Here is a 20,264-nt window from a genome sequence, read left to right on the forward strand (position 1 = left end):
GGCAAGGGACTGTGCTGGTCAATATGGCCACCACCAACAGACCATCCTCCAGGAGTCATGATGAGTATTTTATGAGACAGAGGTACGGGACTCTGCGATCCCTCGAACAAGTGAGATGTTGTGGTATGTGGTGAATATTGTCAACTTGGCAGAATCTAGAATCACCTGAGACAATTGTCTGGGCATGCCTATGAAGTTGTTCCTAGGCTAGGTCAGTGAAGGTGGGGGGTGCCATTCTGTGGTCAGGGTCCAGGTTGGAATAAAAGGGAGAGAGAAAACAAGCTGACCACCTACTTTCATCTCTCTGCCTCCTGACTGCAGATACGATGGGACCCGTGCCTGACAACCCAGCTGTCATGTCTCCACGCCACGGTAGATGTACCCTCAAGCCAGAACGAACCCTTTCTGCCTTGAGTTGCTTTTGTCACAGTAACAAGACAGTAGCTAATACAGTTGGCGGGGCACTTTGGAAGAACCAGCTGGAACACGAGTTTCTGGAATTTTTCTGAGGAAAATCACCACTGTGCTTCTGCTGCACAAAGATACGCCTGCTGGGCAACATGCTATCTAATTCTGAAGCCTCCACGCCCCCCTCTGCTGTGAGGCAAACCATTGCCAGCTCCACTTTGCAGGCAGTGAACTTAAGGCTCAGAGAGAGACGTGAGGATTTGCCCAGATAGATCTTAGCTGACTCTCAGCGAGACTCCGGGACTCTGGCTGTGAAGGACTGGCGGGAGAAAGCAGCTCTCTTCCAAGGCAGGAGACGGCCATAGGGCAAAAAGTACAAGGCTTAACTGCCAAGAGAATCCAGTATCTTTATTCACACTGACCAAGCAGGCAAGAACAGTCAGGCTGAGGGTGGTTTTGTAGAACCAGCCTTCACAGCACATGGCAGGCCTTGCCTCTATCACCCTGCCGTGGCTCCCTTGGCTGTAAGCACCAGAGATGCCCTCCCAGGGCCAGCCAGCCCTGCCCTGGATCTGCAGAAGCACCAATGGACGGAGGCCACCTTCCCCTGAGAAGCTTGGACAGGCTATAGTAGAAGAAGGGAAGGTTGGAGGGCCACCAGGCCACACACCCTGGGAAAGGCATGGGGGTGGGGGATTCTTGGTGTCCCTTGCTTTTCTACAACTTCCCCCCAGGGCCTGTCTTGGAAGCATGGCTCAGAGAAGGCCCCCAGGTAACCTGAATGTCACTGGCTTCAGTCCCTAGACCTGCTTTGGGCTGAAACCTGCCACCTTCATCCTGCCTGATTTGCCCATGATGTCTGCAAGGGCAATACAGGCAGGAGAAGCTGTGAACTGGGAGCCACCTCTATGGTCACAGGGGCTTAAGCACCTTCATCAACCCAGTGTGAGCCTGGGCCTTGGAGGAGCCAGGAGGACCAGAGAGCACTAGTGCATGGTCTGACCATGGCTAAAGTCCTGGACAATGGGGAAAGAAGGAGGGCAGGGGGAGTCTTCAAAGGCCAGGGAAGAGAACAGGCTCCAGTTCCCAGGCGGCCCTTCATCCCAGATGTGTCTAAACTCCTGGGTTTCCTCCCAGCCAAGACTATACCTATATGTGCTTTAATGCTGGGCACTGGGTAAGAATGTGGAGAATGGGAAAGGGACATCATTCCCATCTCCAGGAACCTGTGGCACCATGGAAGCAGTGGAGAAGGGACCACAGTGCCCTCGGACCCAGTCTAGAGGAGCATGTGCTCAAGTCTTAGTGCCCACTTGTGGGCTTTCCTAAGGCCTGAGACCAAGTGAGCGTTCAGCATTAGATGAATGCACAAATGAACAGTGGCCGGAAAGGGGGAGGAGGGGAAGGTCAGATGTGGGGAAGGTCCAAGGGGAGGAGGAAGCCAGAGGATCCGGAAAGAATGCTAGAGTTTGGGGAGGGGGTGCAATTCAAGAGTGTTCTTGAAGGCCCTAAGAATGCTGGGAACGTTCTAGTGAGCACAATCCTCAAGTATGATCCTCAGACCAGTGACATCAACGTCATGGAGGAAATCGGTAGAAATGCAGAATCCCGGGTCTACCTCAAATGCGAAGCCAGAATCTACCAGATAATAAAGACCCCGGGGAAAAACAGCATGGTAGAATGTCAGGAGAGCCACTCTAGAGGCTGGCAAAGTGGAATATGTAAACCCAAAAAGTATCAGAAAATGAAGCCAAGAGGGGAGGGGATGAAGACAGACTGCAGGTAATGGTAGAGACCAGGAAGGAAGAGCAGCAGACCCAGGCCTGGGACCTACGGGACCTGCCCTAGCCACCAGCTGCCCAGCTGCGAAGGTGGCTGGGGAAGCTCAGTCGTCCTCTGCCTTGATCAAGTGGCCACTGAAGGTGATGTACGTGTCCACATCATCACTGTAGATGCCATTCTCCCGCTCCCGCTTGAAGAGCCGCACCCACACGTGGTCACCCCGCACCAGCGGCAGCATCACACTCTGGCTCTGCATGATGCTGCGTTCGCTGGGCTGTGCGTACAGAATCACCACCGCCTGCTCATTGTGGACGATGTGCACGTAGGTCTCCTTGTAATTCCAGCTGTGCACATTGAGGCTGAAGAAGTAGAGGCCACGCAGGGGGGCCACAAAGCGGCCGGTGGCCATGTCGAAGTGGCCATCCGTATTCACGAAGACCCTGTCGAACAGCAGTGAGAGGAAGTTCTCGGTGCTGTGCAAGCCAGTCTTGCGGCCCACAGAGAAGGCCGAGTAATGCGTCTGGCACGAGCTGCCAGGGCTACCTGCCTGCCCCTTGTCACCTTTGACACCCTGAGAGCCACGGTCCCCTCGGGTACCATTCTTGCCTGGCTTCCCTGGTGTTCCTGAAGGACCTCTGTCCCCTTTGTCACCTGTGAGGACATGAAGGGGAGAAGTCAGGACAGGTATCCATCCCTGTACTAAGCACTCCTTTTTGGAAGCATCTGCCCTTGCCGGGGTCTAGAAAAGGAGCTGGTGTTCATTAAGGACCTAACTGCACGCTGGGCATTACCACCCTAAACATCCCTCTGCAGAAGTGAGACTAAGGCCATTTCTGAAACCTAAAGTGTGTCCTATCCAGCTCGGCCTGGGTCCCACCTAGGCCAGCCAGGAGGTGGGGTGAGGTAAGACATAGTTTGCACTTCTGGTTAGAGAAGAAAACTGCCTTTGGATCTTGGGTCTTAGAGTGTACCTTAAAAGGGCAATGCCCGCTTAAAGGTTACATGTGAGTCCTTCCTTGGCAAGAAGAGGGCAGGACACCTACTCAGGATGGCCAGCCCATCTCCACCCTCCCTGGAATTGGTGATCTCCGACCTAGTCACTTTCCCAGCCCTGGCTGCAAGCTGAATTTGAGCATAGATATGACACTGCCCCCCTCCCATCCCCAAAAACCACGCCTAGTGTGTACTGAATCGACCTGACTGCACAAATTTCCCTGATGAGGCATATACTTCCTCAGGTCTCCTTGACCATAGCGATAAGGTCTGTGGACGGTAGAGAGAAAATGGGGGACACAGGTCTTTGAAGACAGACCAAACAAAACCAGGGGTGAGCATGTCCACGGCTGTAGGCTGGCTCCACAGGTGCCATTCCTGGGAGAAGCACCTCACTGGGCACAGAGCACTTGAGCACCTGCTCTGCCCAGCCTATGGCCGCTGTGGTAATGGGCTGCTTTCCTTCTACACACAAGCTAGCAGGAGGTTTAGAAAGAGGCCATCCTGACCCACAAGGCATGGCGCTTAGACCATGTGCTACAAGAGAACCATCCACTTTTGACAGACAATCCAGAGCAACACAGACTATGAGGTGGACAGCATCCAGGCCCCGGGCCCTTCCACCGCCAGAAGCTAAGCTGCCTGAAGTTGCACGGAGTGAGGCTATGAAATATCTTCACCCAGACAATTAGAATGTGCAGGAGTCTCAGGGGCTGGCTGGCTATCAGAGAGGGGTGCCCAGCTCTGTCTCTGACACCAAGGCGACCCCGGGAGAGCCTCTCTTCCACTGGATGCTAAGTCATGTCCTCACATTGGGTGGGGACATGGTGAACAAAGATGGAACAAGGATGTCAGTGGTGTGGCCATGGCGGTTATGGGTCCCCTCACCATATTAGTCCCAGTAGTGGGACTAATTCTGTCACATACGATGCTTATATATCAAGGACCCAGCCATCCTGATCTCCAGCCATTGAGCTCCCCCGAGACTCTCCACTTCAACCTCTGTCCCTGTGTGCACCATATGAAATCTATGGGGCCAGGTCCTTTCTCTGATTCCACGGAGAGAAACCTGCATATTGATGGTGGCTGGTGACCCTGTGGGCCCATGTCTTTCTCCCCATGACATTTCTTTTCGCACCCCTGCTGGGAAGCCCCTTACCCTGTGAACATGAGCTTGTACTTCACCTTCCCAGGAGCGCTGTGTACCTGCCGTGCTCACTGTGTTGACTGTGCCCCACACTTTACCCCAACACCCTCTGCCCACAGTTTGGATCCCAGAGCCTTCCCATCACCTGCTCCATTAACCTGGGGAATCTGTTTGCTGCACATCATCTATTCTTTAGCTCCTTATACACTCTGTCTACAGAAAGCAGACAGGGCCTAGGCAAGATCTGCCCTGCTTTCTTTTGTCCCTCTGTCCTTCCCTCCCTCCCTTCCTTCTTCCCTCCCTCCCTCCCCCCTCCCAATTCTTCCCACGTCCTGCTCAGTGTGTGGGAACTCACCCTTCAGGATGGTAATGTTGATGTATGGTCTGACCTCAGGCAGGACATAAGGGGAAACAGGGGCATGGACCGTGTCATCAGAGAACATCGGGTCCTCGGGGTCACAGCATCGTCGACAGCCTTTGGGGAGGTGGGAAGCCACAGATTCCCCAAAGATAGGCTCCTCTGTGGGGACCCCAAAGACAAGAGGAAGCAGGAATACTGCCCAGAGAGACCCCGGGCTGGCTGTCCCCATGAAGCCCTGGAAGGAGAGGCAGATACATTTGTCTTAGCACCCACAGATAACACTGTCCTGTAGCCATGGCAGACCTCATGTCACTAGGGGAGCAGAGAAGGACCTCTGGCAACAGACAAGCCTGGGGCCACCTGGGAAGCAAGCCTGGGAGGAGGGCATTAGACTGGCCATCGAGCCTCCTGGTGTCTGTCTACTGTGGCCACTGTCACACAGCCTGGGGAGGAGGAAGGCCCCGTGGAGACCCCCAGATGGCACAAACCAGGCTCCCGGACCTTCACTGGGGCACCAAGGAAGATGTCAGACATCCACATGGCTAACCAAGGAGATGGAGACTGTCTCTTTGGCCCTCTCATCTCTAACGGCTGTTTGCTGACCTCAGCTCCCACCACCACTTGCAAGCACCATAGGAGGAGGCAGGAGCTAGGGTCCCTGAGACCAAGGCATTGCAGATCCTGCGGGCCACTTCTGCACAGAAGCAGAAGGTCTCCCTCTTGAAGAACAGGTCAGAGATGCCCCCTTTGGAACAACATAAGGCTTATTAGCAGGGCTCACCCCTCGGGCACCTTTGTGCAGTCAACAGCCCACTCTTGCCCAGAAGCCAAGTGATTCGAAGGCAGTTGTGTCAATCATGACAGGCCCACCAATCGGCCACTGAGGGGGTGAATTGAAATGAAGGGGGTGAACAAAAAGCACCTGGACATTGAAAGGGATCAGAAACGGTAATGTTCCATCCTGAGCCTTGAACATGAAGAGGTCTAGAGTTTCCAGAGTGAGGCAGGAAGTAGGCCGGACACCAGAGGAGCCTGGACTGGTGGGCCGGAAGCCTGCAGTGGGCCTTTGAGGTGGTGACAGGCTCTGGGGCTGGCGCCACCCGATTATCACAGATCAGAAACTGCTATTGAAACCAGACTGGTTTTTACACCTCTGGCGTCTCTTTGTTTATTTCCTTTTTGCTCCTCTTAACATTTAGTACAAATTCAAAAATATTTTTCTGTGGTTAATACAGGCTGAGAAGGCAAAAATGATTTCTTCTTGAAAGGCTAGGAAGAGATACTATGTGTTAAAGGGACAGGGGCTCTGGGCCTTCTCTCTAGGGACCAGGATGACCACAGGACTGTCTTCATAGACACCCCCTTTCTGGAGTGATCCTGTCCATTCTGCTGGGCCTGCTGGTTCTGCTCCACAGGCAGGGGAAACCCTCAGAGACCAACTTCACCCCTATTCTCAGCTACAGGTCGCAGCAACCTCTTCCCCAACCTCTGCCCCTACCCCCAACACTTTATTCTGGCCCTAGATGTGCCTACCCTGTGGGGGAAATCCGAATAACTCACAAACACGTGACCTGGTGGTCATGTGACCTGCTGATTGCAGCTTAGCCCCTCTTTCATTCACACAAGATGCCAACAACATGTCTTCCTCGCCGGGCAATATGGGCGACTCACACTCTGGGAAACTGCCTAAGCTTGTCAAAGACTTCAAAGTGCCCATTCCTCCCTCTTCCTGTACAGACCTCACTGTAAAGCCTATGGCTTGAAAGGCAAAGAACTTCCCCTGGAGAGTCATCGTGGTTTGGAGACATTTTTAGTTTCCTATGGGTCTGGTCCCTTTGGGAGTCAGATGCTCAGAGACACAGAACTGGAGCTCAGGGGCAGGAAGCAGGAAGCAGGGCCCTCTCTCTAGAAATACTAACTGCAGCTGGGATCCCTGACTGGGTCTGGGACGGGGAGCTAGGCAGGACTAAGTGAGGGGGAATCACACCAACCATAGACGGATCTTGCTGGTCCCCCACCACCTCACCTAAGAATCCAGAGCCTCTTGGCGGATGGCTGGGCTATCATTCTTATCATCCAGATGGGCGGAGCTGGGCTTAGTGGCTGGGGGGTGGGGGGATGAGGAAGTCCCAGCGGGGGCAGGTAAACACCAGAAGCAGTGCAGGGTGGCAGAGAAGAGATCTTCCAATGAGCTGGCTAGGCCTGAGGGAAAGAGCTATGTGCTTGCCAGAAGGAGAGGAACCGAGGAATCTCAGACAATGACCCCAACCCCCATCCCAGACAGAAGAAGAGAGGCCACCAGCCACTCACCCTCATCCTGCAGCCTCAGGCTCAACTCACAGACCCCGGACGGCCTCTGGCTCCTTGGCCCATGTCTGTGATGATAACTTGTTGCAGGCCCGACCCCTAGGCCTACGACTGAGCTAGGAGGGCGGAGGGATGGAGGGAGGGAGGGACGAGGGAGCACGCTGAGCTGGCTTCCCAGTCCCCTCCTCCTGCTCCCGCCCCTCTAGCCTGGGGCTCTGCCTCGGAGATACTGGAAGACTCGGATCTTTAACATCTTTGAGCATCTGTGGCCCAGGCCCAGCTATGGGAACCTGTTTGAGTCAAATGCCCCGAGAGTTAAACAGGATAAGCATCAAGAGCTTAGAGATACTCGACCTGGGAATTGGAGGCTGCAAGAGAGGGGGCAGGGCTCTGCATTACTCTGGAAAAGTGAAGCAGCAGCGCTAGGAACTCTGCAGCCTGGATCTGGTCTGAGCCCAAGAGCCATCTGCCAAGAGCTACAGAGACAGAGAGAGTGACATGAGGGCACTGGTACTCATCCCCACAGGCATAAATCCTGCTCCTAAAACCCAGCAACATGGCCAAGCATTGCCTCTCCTACCCAAGGTCATCTAGGATTCAGCCCCTACCACATTCGTGCTGGACCAAGGATGGCGTATTCTCTCTTCCCCCACCTGGAATCCTGCCTCCATTGAATCTCCTAAAGCCAGCTCCCTCACAGAAGTAACCCCAAGACAGTCATGGAGGAGCTGGGGGAGGCAGCCTGTGTGCCCTGGGCCTAAGCAGAGCCCTGCCTCAGTTTCTTCCTGAACAAACTTGGGAACGTTTAGCAAAGACCACCACCCTGGCTCCTAGTTCTGGTTTCCTGGGGGGTCAGAAACCCTGTGCAGTTCCTGTCAAATGTCCCTCACCCTTGAAGACCTGTTATTTCAGTTTTGCCGAATACCTCCTTGCCTGAGCTAGGCTTCACCTCTCTGGGGACCTGGGTCCTCAAAGGTATTTAGATTTATTATTCCCACCCCCACCCCCAGCCTCTCTCCAGCTTAGCAGCTAGAAGGTCTTGGCAGTGGTGTTGCTCTCCATTCTACTGCTTATGGGATAGATTTAGGTCTAGGACTTCAATAAAAAATAAAAAAAGTATACCAGCCCTAATCCTTAGGGTCCTTGACAGGACTGCCTCTGGGCTCAGGCTTCCTGGACATTTAGGCAAACAATCCAACAGCAATATCAGGCCTGGAATGGGCCTCAGAGATGATCTAATTCCATCCCTTAATCAGGGACATTGTGGCCCAGCGAGATCAAGCCTTTGGTACAAGGTCACATAGCAGAGTGAAATCCAAGCTGGGAGGACGCCAGATTCTTCCAGTCTGGTGCTGCCTCCCAAAATGACTTGGAGTCCTCAGGTCCAGTCAGAAATACTGGGGCTGGAGGAGCAGAAGAAAGCAGATGGGGGACGATAGCCATAGAGGGGTCACCACTAGGCCCACACTGGTGGCTCTGTGTGACCCTATCTGAGCAGCATTCCTGAGGCGCAGAGCCAGGCCTACAGAGAGGCTACCCGCCCGCTTCAAGCTGCAGCCACCAGAGCAAAGGGTTGAGTTAGCAGCCCCGGGGGTGGGGACAGCACCAGGCAGTCTCAAATCTCTGGTGGAAGGAGCGGGGAAGGTGGATGAAAGAAAAGATGGATGGACCAGGGAGAAGCAGGCAAAGGCAACAGTTGTGCAGAAGGCTGTGTGTGTGTAGCACTGCACACGCCATTACACTCCGCACCCCACTATACAGGGCCAAGACCGCTCATTCCACTCTAACAAACCAGGAGGCTCCCAGCCACTGACCTCGGGCACGAGGCCGTCCCAGTCACGTCAGGTAGATTTGAGACATGGAGTCCAGTCCTGGAGTATCAGACAGATTATGGCTCTGTTCCATGTCCTCTTTCTAGCTTCATGACATTGGGTAAGTTTCCTTAATTTCCCGAGTCTTTGGGGGGGGAAGCAAGGGCAGGGCTGATACAAGGTTTCTCTGTGTAGTCCTGGCTGCCTTGGAACTCATTCTCTAGACCAGGCTGGCCTCTGCTTCTCCAGTGCTGGGATTAAAGGTAAACACTGTCACTGCCTGACATTTCTCTGGGTCTTAATGGCCCTGGACCAGAGGATCTTGACGAGTCGGGGATTGTATGAGTGTCTGGGAACAGCCAACCAAATAGTACCTTGCTACTTTGGCTAAGTCCTATATGCTGAGGTGTGCACCCACTTTTCTCCGCACACCCACCAGGAGGTACCCTAAGACCCACGAAACCTTCTATACTCTTTCAAAGCCTCTGCCAGCAAATGTATACCGGGACACAAAAAGCCAGAACCAGGTCTAAGGCCAGAGTCCCACAATGTTTCTCCCAGGAGGCAGGACAATGACTCGCTGCCGCCAGAAGTGAGCCCTGTGTAAATTGTAAATGGTAAATCACAGTTGGGAGTTCAAGGTCATTACCGAGTGAAGGTCTGAACAGACAGGTAGAAGGGCGCCATCTCCTGGAGGGAGCCAGTGCACGGCCCGCCACCCAGCACCGGAACCTCGGCAGGAAGCCCAAGCCTGGCTGGAGAGTGGAGTTTATCCCTCCAAACCTCAGCACCCCAGAAAGTGGACAGGGTTCCGGGGCCCACACGGTAGAAACCTAGTAAGGAGAGGAGCCGAGCCTATCCGAAAAGCGCTCTAGAGTCTAGTCCAGCCGAGCAAAGCCGAACAGAGTTGAAATCCAGCCAGTAAAGCCGAGAATAGCCGAACAGAGACGATTTTTTTCCGAGCCTAAACGAACAGAGTCGGGTTCAACCGGGTAGTTCCGATTATGGCCGAATAAAGCCGAATCCGAGCGAAGAGGAGGAGCTGGTGCTCTGCGGTCCAGAGGCGCTCCCTGGCGGACAGAGAAAGCACTGGGCTGACCCGAGCGGGAGTCATTGTGTCACCTTGTAAGATGGGGTTTGTGAGGTGCACTTTAGGAATGAGAAAACCAGAAAACCGAGGCTCCACCAGGGCCCTAGGCTGCCTCACGGGCACCCTGAGCTAGGAAGTGAATGATCTGGGGTTCCCCTCACTGCGTGTGGCCAAGAGCACCCATGCCACTGCCCACATGTAAGCCAGGTTGTATTTGTCTGTTTATTACAACCAGAGCCTACAGAGACCTCCCTTGTAGAGAGTGGACAGAGCTCAAACACAACCATAGCCTCACAGATGGAGAAACCGAGCATGCTCTGCAAGTGTTGACCGAGGGCGGTGGGGCGACAGTTCTCATGAGCAAATATTGACACATTTCCTTGCCATTAAAGCAGAAAGTCCGACTGAAAGAGGACTTTCTGTCCCTTCTCTGCAAAGCTTTGAAAACCTCCTGCCCCCACCCCAGGCCTCAGTCTCCTCACCTGAAACGGGATGGTAACAAAAGATGTGGCCAGGATCCCAGGTCTCTGGGTCCCTATGGGGCATGAGGCATGGCTGGGCACTCCTTGGAGCCAGTGAGAAAGAGAAACTGTCTGTACATATATATGTACATACTCCGGATTCACCCCCACTGTCCAATGCCCTGGAGTGCCTGTCCAGGGCCGCAGGGCTTGGGACATGAGGCCTCCAGGAAGCAACTGAGGCCGTGTGGTCTGACTATCCTGTCTGCTGTATACACTTCCAGGGGCATTGTGTGCCATGAAGGAGATGACACTGGTCGTCTTAGAGCACCCCCCCCCCAGCATCACCCTATCCACCTAACACTGAGGAGGCTGAGGCAGGAGGATGGCCCTGATCCAGGGCTGGGAAAGTAATGTTCTTAGTCTTCTTTCTGGTCCTGACATTGGGCAACGACTGTACATCCCCAGACCACCCAGAAGGTCTTGCACGTCTGTGCTGTGGACACACTTCTACACTTCTGAAAATGCTTGTGCAGTACCTATGGACAGCAGGCACTGGCCCAAGATCTGCCAAAGTTAGCTCATCTAACAACCTAAGCACTTCCGTAGCCAGGTGAAGAAGAAGCTGAGGCAAGCAGAGGTTGATCTATGGACTCGGTCAGGTGGTTAGTAAACGGATGGGCTGGGACTTAACCACAGGTACTCTGAGTCCATAGTGTCTACACAGTGACACTTTTTGCTGTCCCTTCCTTGGCTCCTAGACAAGCCTCTGGGCTCAGTCTTTGGCAGTTAACAGCACCCATTCACCATGTGTTGCATGATGGCTGAACAGGTTGGTTGGACAGATCTTGGGACCCAAGACGGAGGAGCCACTAACACCCTATGGTAAGTGGGCAGTGGGCTGGAGGGGAGACACAGCTGGAGCTTCAGAAACAAAGATTATTGTGTTGCCAGGAGCAGTGGTTCATGCCTGTAGTCCAGGCACCTGGGAAGCTGGCATGCGATAGTCTTTGAGGTCCAGGCCAGCATGGTCTTACAGAGTGAGGCTTTGTCATGAAAAAGAAAAGAAAGGCTGAAGAGATAGGTGGCTTAGTTGGTAAAGTGCCTACCTGCCTGCCTGCCTTGCAAGTATAAGGACCTGAGTTCAGATCCACAGTAACCTACATTAAAAAGCAGCTCAGGGTCACACGCATCTCTAGCCCTGGCACTGGGTTTGGTAAGAGATCCTGTCTAAAAGATAAACCAATAAAGATTGGAGAAGACACTGAACACAGGCCTACATACATGCATGTCTCAGCACACATGTATACACACTCACACAGACACACACACACACCACACATACAGACACACACACAAACACGCACATACCACATACAAAGACATAGACACACGCTGACACACAGACATACACTGACACACATACAAACACACAAAGACACACACGGAGACACAGACACACACAGACACTGACATACACACCACACACAGAGATACACACACCACACACACAGACACACACATACCACACACAGAGACGCTGACATATACACCACACACACAGGCACACATACCACACACACTGATAACACAGACACAGGCATAGACAGACACACACAGAGACACCCACCACACACGGACACACACCCAAGCATGCATGTGAGTTTATTGTGACCGTGCTGGAGTCCAAAATCCAGGAGCAAGGCGTCACCCTTGCAGCTTTCTGAGTAGTGTGTCTGTTCTAACCCTCCATCTGTCATTTGGGAGGTGGCTGGCACTCTCCGCACCCCTGGGCTTAGAGGGAGAACCATCTTTTTTGGGGGGTGGGGGGAATGCTGGGTTTTTAAGTCAGGGTCTCACTATATAGTACAAAGTACAAAGAGACACAGCTGGAGCTTCAGAAACAAAGATTATTGTGTTGCCAGGAGCAGTGGTTCGTGCCTGTAGTCCAGGCACCTGGGAAGCTGACATACGATAGTCTTTGAGGTCCAGGCCAGCCTGGTCTACAGAGTGAGACTTTGAACTACAGGTAGTCCTGGAATCACAGGTGTGTGCCACCCCACCACCTTGACCTTTACCTCTATGTTGCTCTTGTTTGTATCTGTCCAAATCTCTCTCCCTGGGGACACACACTGTAGTGAACCCACCGTACTTGAGTGTGACTTCCTTCTCTACTTACATCTGCAATGACCTTGTTCCCAAAAGAAAGAAAAATAGGTTAAGATTTCATACAGGAACTGGGGAGGAACACAACCCAGCCCCTAACAGGAGCTAGCTCTCCAGGACACCGTGACTTTTCAGCCTGTGCCTCAGCGTGGGGCTTCAGCCTCCCATCACCTGGCTGCATTGTCTAAATGTAGCACATCAACACACACCAACCCTGGTACCCTCCGGCTCCAGCACCTGCTTCTTGTGTACACCCACTAAGCTCTCCCAGCACATGTATATACTCATCTTTCCCACTTTGTCCAAAAAGGAGCAATGCACAAGTGGCTACCTGGGAACGTCCAGATGCAGGAGCCATACCCTGACATACCCAGTCACCTTGTCTTCAGGACAACCCAGTATGGAGGAGGGTGCTGACACACAGCTAGCTAGCCCTCAAAAAAGTCTCTGCTAGCTAAGTGAACTATGCCCCAGAGAAGTGAAAAATGTCACACAGTAGGTTCACAGAAAAATGGAGTCTAATGCCTGGGGCACCTAACTTTGGGTCTCATTATATATTTAAGATTTTATTTATGTGTGTGTGTGTGTGTGTGTGTGTGTGTGCGCGCGCACACACACACACACACACACACACATGTGCTATGACATACATGTGGAGGTCTTAGGACAACTTGGAGTCAGTTCCCTCCCAGGACCCTTGGAGGCCAGAAGTGGGTATCCATCCCTAGACTGGTCACAGGTATGTAAACTGCTGTTCTTAACCTCTGAGCCATCTCTCCAACCCTTCTCATGACTTTCAGAGATGCATTCCTCTCACAGCTTTACAGTGGACTCCCAAAGGGCCTGAGGGTTGTGAGTCACAGAAAGTCCCCCGAGGCTCTGCCAGGACCACCCCTTGCTCACCTCCAGGACCACCCCTTGCTCACCTCCAGGACCACCCCTTGCTCGCCTCCAGGACCACCCCTTGCTCACCTCCAGGACCACCCCTTGCTCACCTCCAGGACCACCCCTTGCTCACCTCCAGGACAGCTTGGGATCTACTACTCAAGACTTTTCTACATGGGGTTCCGTGGAGCCCAGTTGTCAACTCCCTTTGGGACAATGGCCCACATTGTCTTCAGATAAAGAGGATCCCAGCAATCCTTAGCCTTGTCCTCCCCAGCCTCAGACCCCGGAGGCTCCCAGATCTTCTCCAGTCATGCTGTTACTGATGCGCAAAGTCCTGATCCACAAGCTTGTGGCCATGGGCTGTTGCCTGGCAACCGCCCCTGAGCGACAAGATCAAGGTAAATCAGCAGCTTCCATTGCTAAAGAGAACTGAGGCAGGCTTGGCCGGCACTGCCTTTCTGTCTCTGCTCAGGACTAGATTGTAGATTAGAGTCACCAAAACAAGCTCCTCCAGTTCCCCTGCCTACCCAGCACACCCTTACTTATTTCCAATCCCAGCTCCCAAGCAGGCTCCTCACAGCATGACTCTGACCCCAATGGCCTTTCAAGTATTCATCCCAGAGACTCACAGGAAGGGCCAGAGCTGCGCTGCTGGGCCCGGGAGACACAGCTGTATCATCCCTGCCCCGCAAGGTCAAGGTTTTCAGATACATGCGGACACACGCACATGCACTGCAGGGTGCCCCAGCATTGGCTTCCAGCGTTTCTAAGTTCAGAATGGTGGGAGCAGAAGAGAAACCCAGCCCATGTGGACACTGCCAGATAGCACAGTCAGTCGCTGGCCCACCTGAGGCTGCATGCACCTGCCTCATAGAATACTTTGGACATGTGTTTATGGCATGAGAAACTTCTACACAACATACACTGAACAAAGTTACACACACACACACACACACACACACACACACACACCTGTATGACTGTATCTAGATACAGTAGCTACAGGAAGCATACGCACTCAGCCTACTGCTGCTGTCTGGCCCTTCCTCCCACGACCCGCCCCTCCCACTACAGACCATTGGCCAGATTATATTGTCCATCCACGACCCGCCCCTCCCACTACACACCATTGGCCAGATTACATTGTCCATCATGCTGCCTCACCTTTGGCTGTCTAGAAAGGCAGCAGCTACCCAGTCATTCCCATGGCCTTGTCTCTGGTGACTTAGTTATAGCCAATTATCTTCCTGCTTTGAGATTGGCTGTTTAGAGAATAGCAAGAAGACGTATTGTTTTGGGGTGCAAATCTCCGAGGCTATAGGTTCAGACTTTCAAGCACATCTGTGTAACCCTTGAAGGACTAGGATGTTATGGAGAAAGGAACCGCCCAACTGCACACTCAGCCGCTGGACATACAGAGAAGGTGATCTCGGTCACTATCTTTATTGACAGGAGCTTGGGTCAGAAGCAGCGAAGAATTTCTCAACTGGCCACCCTCCTCCCTTTGCAAGACACAGCTCGCCTGCCCCATCCAGGAAGGCTGGCTGCTCTCCTCCTGACCCAGTTCCTTCTCAGAGGAACCCCTGGGCTGGGCCTCAGGCCCCACACATGTCTACATTTGTAAACTTCCTCCTTCTGGGGTGGCTTGTATTCTTCCTGGCCCTGCCTTCTGACCTCCTGCACCCCATTCCTCATGAATACCTTCACCTCCAGTAGCTGACACAGAAGTCACCCACTGAAGGGGCAGGGTGTGGGCTGAGCCTGAGGTAGGGGCACTGCCACTTTGTATCCTTACAAAGCCCCATTGTGGTGAGCAGTAGCCCACCCGGTATGACTCAGTTCCTGGATCTCAGCAGACTGGTGAACTGAGGAACCCCACTCTCGTTATGATGAGGATACTGAGGTGCAGAGACAGAGGGTGTGGCCAAGCGGCTTGAGGTGAATAGAAGATCCAGCTTTCTCAATTTCTGGATGTGTGGGCTACCTGAGAACCCTGCCTCTGCAGGGGAGGGCAGGGGTTTGGGCAGAAGCTCCAACCTCTCTAGGGGCAGCATTGCTGGGACCAGAAGAGCCATCTCCTGGAAGGGGAGGAGGAAGTCCTGACCCAGCTGGGACAGTAGCTACTCCCCCACGACAGCCCTTTATAGTCTCTACATCAGCTGGAGCCCTGGGAATACAGAAGATGGAGGTCTAACCCACACGAGGGCCTTACCATCCCTCCCTAATGTCCTGAGGAGCCAAGCCCATTCCCGGGACTCCATCATGACCTGTGCCCCTCTCACCAGCCCCACGCACCCTCCAGGGGATCCTGGCCACGTGCCTTCCTTCCACGATCCTTCCACGTGAAGGATCCTCTTCAGATCCTTCCTGAAACCATCAGTGCTGCAACTGAGCTCAGCCCAAAGGGGGGAAGGTTGGCTCAAGATCACCCCAAAGTCCTGTTCTCTCCTCCCTCCTCTCACATCCCTCTCCTCATCCTGTCTCAGCTCCTTCTTTCTCCCTCTCCTTGCCTCAGGCTGCTGCAGAGTCTGCCCTGGGGACCAGGCAGCTGACCTGAATAGTCTGAACAGGGTGAGTCAGTCCTCTGGTGGCCTGGGCCTGTGTGGTGTGCAGTTGTCCCCCCAGAGAAGGAATACAAAATTAGAAGACCAGTCCGATGTAGGCCCCAGAGGGGCCCAAGCAGCAAGAACCCCTGAAACTTGGCTTCATCTGCCTTCTGGAAAATTCTTCCCCTCGTGTCCAGGAGCACAGAAGGCCCAATGCTCAGACGCTGGGGTAAGGGTCTGAAGGACACTGGACTGTCCTGTAGAAGAGGTAGGAGGCTTGGGCATGAACAGAGTGGCCAAGGCCACACAGCAGCATGGGGAGGGCTCACCTGGATCCTAAGCTGTGGCGTCCCACTGAACCAACTAATACTTCTTTCAGGCTTCAGCCAAGCAAGCCCCAGCTCGCCCACATCTCTGATTCCCCAAGCCCTGGTGTATCTCCTTGAGGCCCAAGATAATCTTGTTTCTTGGTCAGACTGTCCAAATTCCTTTCACTTGGCCCCTGATCAGGAGATTGATCCCAGAAAGGATTCCAGACCCCTCTTCTGACAGGACCCATCCAGGCTCATTTTACCCATCCCTGAGTCAAAAGAAGAAAACAAGGCCCAGAGAGGGCAAGTGACGGCCAAAGGGCACACAGCAAGTCCTGGCCCAGTGGGACAGAGCCCAGGCCTATGGACATTCCATCAGTGGATCCTAGTACCACAGCGGTCCAGAGAGGACCAGGAGAGCCATGGAAATATGATCACTCTCGCTGCTGCTTGCTCTGATCGCTGCACTTGGCTGGTATTCGTGCCCCTAGGTCAAGCACAGCTCTTTTCTGAACCATGCTGTCTCTTTGACGGTCCTTACAGATGGCTCAGCGTGCTGGCCTTGTCCCCAGCTGTGGCCTCCTGGGGCAGTAGCTGCCGCTCCTTAGCGGTCCCTGGGCAGGGCCGTTGCTGTTGTCCACTAGTGCCGGGCTGTGAGATCTGACTGACCCTCCCATTCATCTCCTGCCCTCTCTGCATCCTCCGCTCCTCTTCTTCCCTTCTCTCTTCTTCCTCTTCATCCTCCTCCTCCTCAGTCTTCTCTGGAGGACCCGACCCTGGCTCCTGGCTTCGTACACGACGCGATGGTCTTAGCAGGATCCTGCGAAAGCCCTGCTTGAAACGGTAGGAGAGGAAGCCATAAAGGATGGGGTTTGCGCAGCTGTTGGCGTAGGGCAGCGCCACCACCAGGAAGTAGAGGCCAAAGAAGGCGGGCTCCTCCGGCAGCGGGCACACCACATTAACGATGTTGAGCAGGTAAAAGGGCATCCAGCAGAGGACGAAGAGTGCCACCACGGCCACCACCATGCGGGTGACCCTGCGCTCAGAGCGCCGCCGCCGCTGGCATGCGGGGGCCTGTACCCACTGGCACGAGGGCGCACGCACCCGCCGTGTGGTCGACCGCACCTTCACCACAATGAGCAGGTAGCACAAGCAGATGACCAGCAGGGGCCCAAAAAAGCCCAGCGCGGCCGTGTAGATGATGAAGGCCGTTCGCCAGGCAGCCGCTGGCTCGGGCCACTGCATGTGGCACGTGCTCATGCCCCGGGGCACTCCGGAGAACACGACCACAGGCAACACCACCACAGCCGAAGCCACCCAGACGGCTGCGCTGACCGTGCGAGCCACAGGTGCCGTGCGCCAGCGGGCCGAGCGTGTGGGGTGCACCACTGCGAGGTAGCGGTCCACACTCATGACCGTGAGGCAGAAGATGCTGGTGAACTGGTTGATGCCATCCACGGCCATGACCAGTCGGCACATGAGAGATCCGAAGGGCCAATAGGACAGGGCGTTCTGAGCAGCCAGGAAGGGTAGCCCTAGCATGAAGAGCTCGTCAGCCAGAGCCAGGTTGAGGATATAGACACTGGTCACGGATGGGCTGGACGTGTGTCGCAGTACCACGTAGATCACCAGCGAGTTGCCCAGCAGACCCACCACGCACACCACCAGGTACACCAGAGAGATCAAGATACCACTGACAGCCAGGCCTGCCAGGCTAGCATCAGCAGATGCATTCCCCAGGGTGGTGTCCGGGGGCCAGGTTGAGGATGTGTTCCCAGGGTCCAAGGTTGTAGGCACCGATGAAGGATAGGTAACAGTGGCCATGGCTGAGATGAGGGTCAGTCAGCAGTCAACCAGCCCTAACCTACAGGAGGGAGAACACAGCTTAGTTGTGACAGAACAGCTTCCAATGTCCCACCTTGAACACCACCACCACTTTGAACTTAGAGACAGACCTACTATGTGCCAACTCAGAGAGCCCCATGAGCATCTTGTGTTCTCTGCACAGCCCAGTAAGGTAAGGGGTGCTATTCCTAGTTCTCAGGTGAGACCCCCAACACCCCTCCCCAAACTCCAGGTAAACGTTGATATAGTTGTGTCTTTTGTAGCATAGCCCAGAACTTTCCTCAGGCTTCCAATTCCAAACAGAATGGCAGTGAGCTGTCTCCTCTCCTGGGAGTCAGAGCCCGTGACACCTCCCTAACCCTGGCCATCCCATGGGGTCCCCTATCTACAGCCCCTCTTGGAGGGATGAGTATGAATGTGAGGGTGGGTGCCTGGACCCCTTCTCCTCCGGAACAGAAGTGATGAGAAATCTGCATCTCTGAGGTGCAGGGCTGGGTGCAGGACCTTGCAGCCCAGTGCTAGGCTGAGCAGGAGGATGCAGCAGGAGCACCCATTTGTTAGCACTTGGTGAGGTCCTGTGTGCCTGGAACTAGGGGACCCTGTTGGCCTCCCCCGCTGGACTCCAACACTCCTGAGTCACCACAGATCGGCCAGTGCTGGACCATTGCCACTGCCCCCACCTCTCTCTCACTCAGTCACACCGTTCACCAGTGAGTGAGGCATCAAATGAGTCAGAAGAGGCCAGAGTGGGCAGGCTTGTGAAGGTGTGGGCTGCATCCTGGGGACCCAGAGGAATGGAAACCCTCTGGCCTCCTCAGCCTCCTCAGCAGGTTACTGCACCTAGAACCACCTGGGCACAAGGCTAAGAGCAGCCCATCCCATGGGCCTGACCCTCTGCCCCATCTCTTTCCCAGCCAATAAACCGCTCTGCTCATCCCACCCAGGGTCCCTTGGATCCTGGATCCTGAGTGCATCTAACTCTCCACTGCAGAGTGGGGTGAAGGGGAGGTGTCCAGATGAAGCAGCTGCCCTTCTTCCTTCTGTGCTGTCCCAGTCTGCGTCCCACTCTGCGTCTGGCCCCCTCCCCTAGACTCTGAGAATGCTTTGTTTCCCAGTGGGACTCCTGGGAAGGGGGAAGCACCTAGCTCCCAGTATGTTCCCGAAGAGGAGCATATGTGACAGCTCTGAGTGCCAGGCTGGCGATGCCAAGGATGGCAATGGACCCCTGGCAGAGTGCCAAGGCTTCCTCCCGCTACCCTCCAGATTAGCCAGGCTTCTGGCAGCCGCCAAGCTCCCGGCTCAGTGAGCCCCCAAGTGTTCCTTACCCCGCTGCATCCTCACAGAGATGGCTGCTCCTTGTTGAACCCCGACCCCAGAAGACTTCAGGAAAAGCTGGCGTCTCAGAACTGACACCCCTGTGCCTACAGTGTGAAGCCTTCTACTGTCCTCACCAACTGGCCAGGAACTAAGAGGAGTCTCACAAACTAGGCCATAGACAGGAAGATGCACTTATAAGATAAAGAACCTGTGACCCATCATCCCATTTTACAGACTGCCAGACTGAGGCCAGGCTAGGGCCATCCTCTAACTCCGCTGGCCTAGGCAAAACTTGTCTTGCTGTTTGTGCTCTTGCACTCTGTCTGGACCATGGGCCCAAAGCCACAGTCCCACAAGGGCCTCGAAATGGGCATTTCAATAGCTGGAACACAGCCATTAATCTCAGAGTCGGGTTTTCAGGCCTCCTGACTTTGAATCAGGGAATACTGTACTCCGGACAGCTGGAGTTGAACCCTCTCAGGTGAGGAACTTTGGGATCTAAGGCATTACGGTTCTGCTCCTGGGGTGGGGGTGGGACACCCTACGTCACCTGGCCACTCGACCCACTTGCTTTACACAGTGCCTGCTTTATAGCTTTCCCATAGGGTGGCCAATCACAGGCGCCCAGGACTGCAGGAGAAGGGAGAGCTGAGAGCCAGGCAAACCTCATTTTCCAGCTTGAGGCACAGATGCCTCAGGGAAGCCCAGGGTGTGCTCCAAGGATGCTCCCTCCAGACCCACACAAGCACATGCAAAATGCATGTATACACACACACACTCCCTCTCCCTCTCCCCCTCCCTCCCTCCCTCCCTCTCCCTCTCCCTCTCCCT

The 20,264-nt window shown here is 54.3% G+C and overlaps 2 protein-coding genes across 4 annotated transcripts in view; both read right to left on the minus strand.

The window, feature by feature from the left end:
• Positions 1–795: 795 nt before the first annotated feature.
• Positions 796–7,204, minus strand: C1qtnf6 (C1q and TNF related 6). Of its 3 annotated transcripts, XM_031348662.1 has the most exons (4): positions 7,002–7,164; positions 6,718–6,893; positions 4,686–4,926; positions 796–2,841 (listed from the first exon to the last, which is right to left on the minus strand). In XM_031348662.1, the coding sequence occupies exons 3-4, from the start codon at positions 4,918–4,920 to the stop codon at positions 2,294–2,296; spliced, it is 783 nt and encodes a 260-aa protein (XP_031204522.1). In that variant the 5' UTR covers positions 4,921–4,926; positions 6,718–6,893; positions 7,002–7,164; the 3' UTR covers positions 796–2,293. The 3 variants fall into 3 exon arrangements, with proteins under 3 accessions (XP_031204522.1, XP_031204512.1, XP_031204532.1); XM_031348652.1 differs by lacking the exon at positions 6,718–6,893 and having other exon boundaries at positions 7,002–7,155; XM_031348672.1 differs by lacking the exon at positions 6,718–6,893 and having other exon boundaries at positions 2,507–2,630; positions 7,002–7,204.
• Positions 7,205–16,739: 9,535 nt separating this feature from the next.
• Sstr3 (somatostatin receptor 3) overlaps positions 16,740–20,264 on the minus strand; it is a 5,096-nt gene continuing 1,571 nt past the window's right edge. Inside the window, exon 3 of the mRNA XM_031358056.1 lies at positions 16,740–18,135. Coding sequence (XP_031213916.1) covers positions 16,809–18,095 — 1,287 coding nt within the window. The 5' untranslated portion in view covers positions 18,096–18,135 and the 3' untranslated portion in view covers positions 16,740–16,808. The remainder of the gene's footprint in view (positions 18,136–20,264) is intronic.

Source organism: Mastomys coucha, unplaced genomic scaffold, assembly GCF_008632895.1.
Source record: "Mastomys coucha isolate ucsf_1 unplaced genomic scaffold, UCSF_Mcou_1 pScaffold11, whole genome shotgun sequence".
Taxonomy (NCBI): Eukaryota; Metazoa; Chordata; class Mammalia; order Rodentia; family Muridae; genus Mastomys; species Mastomys coucha.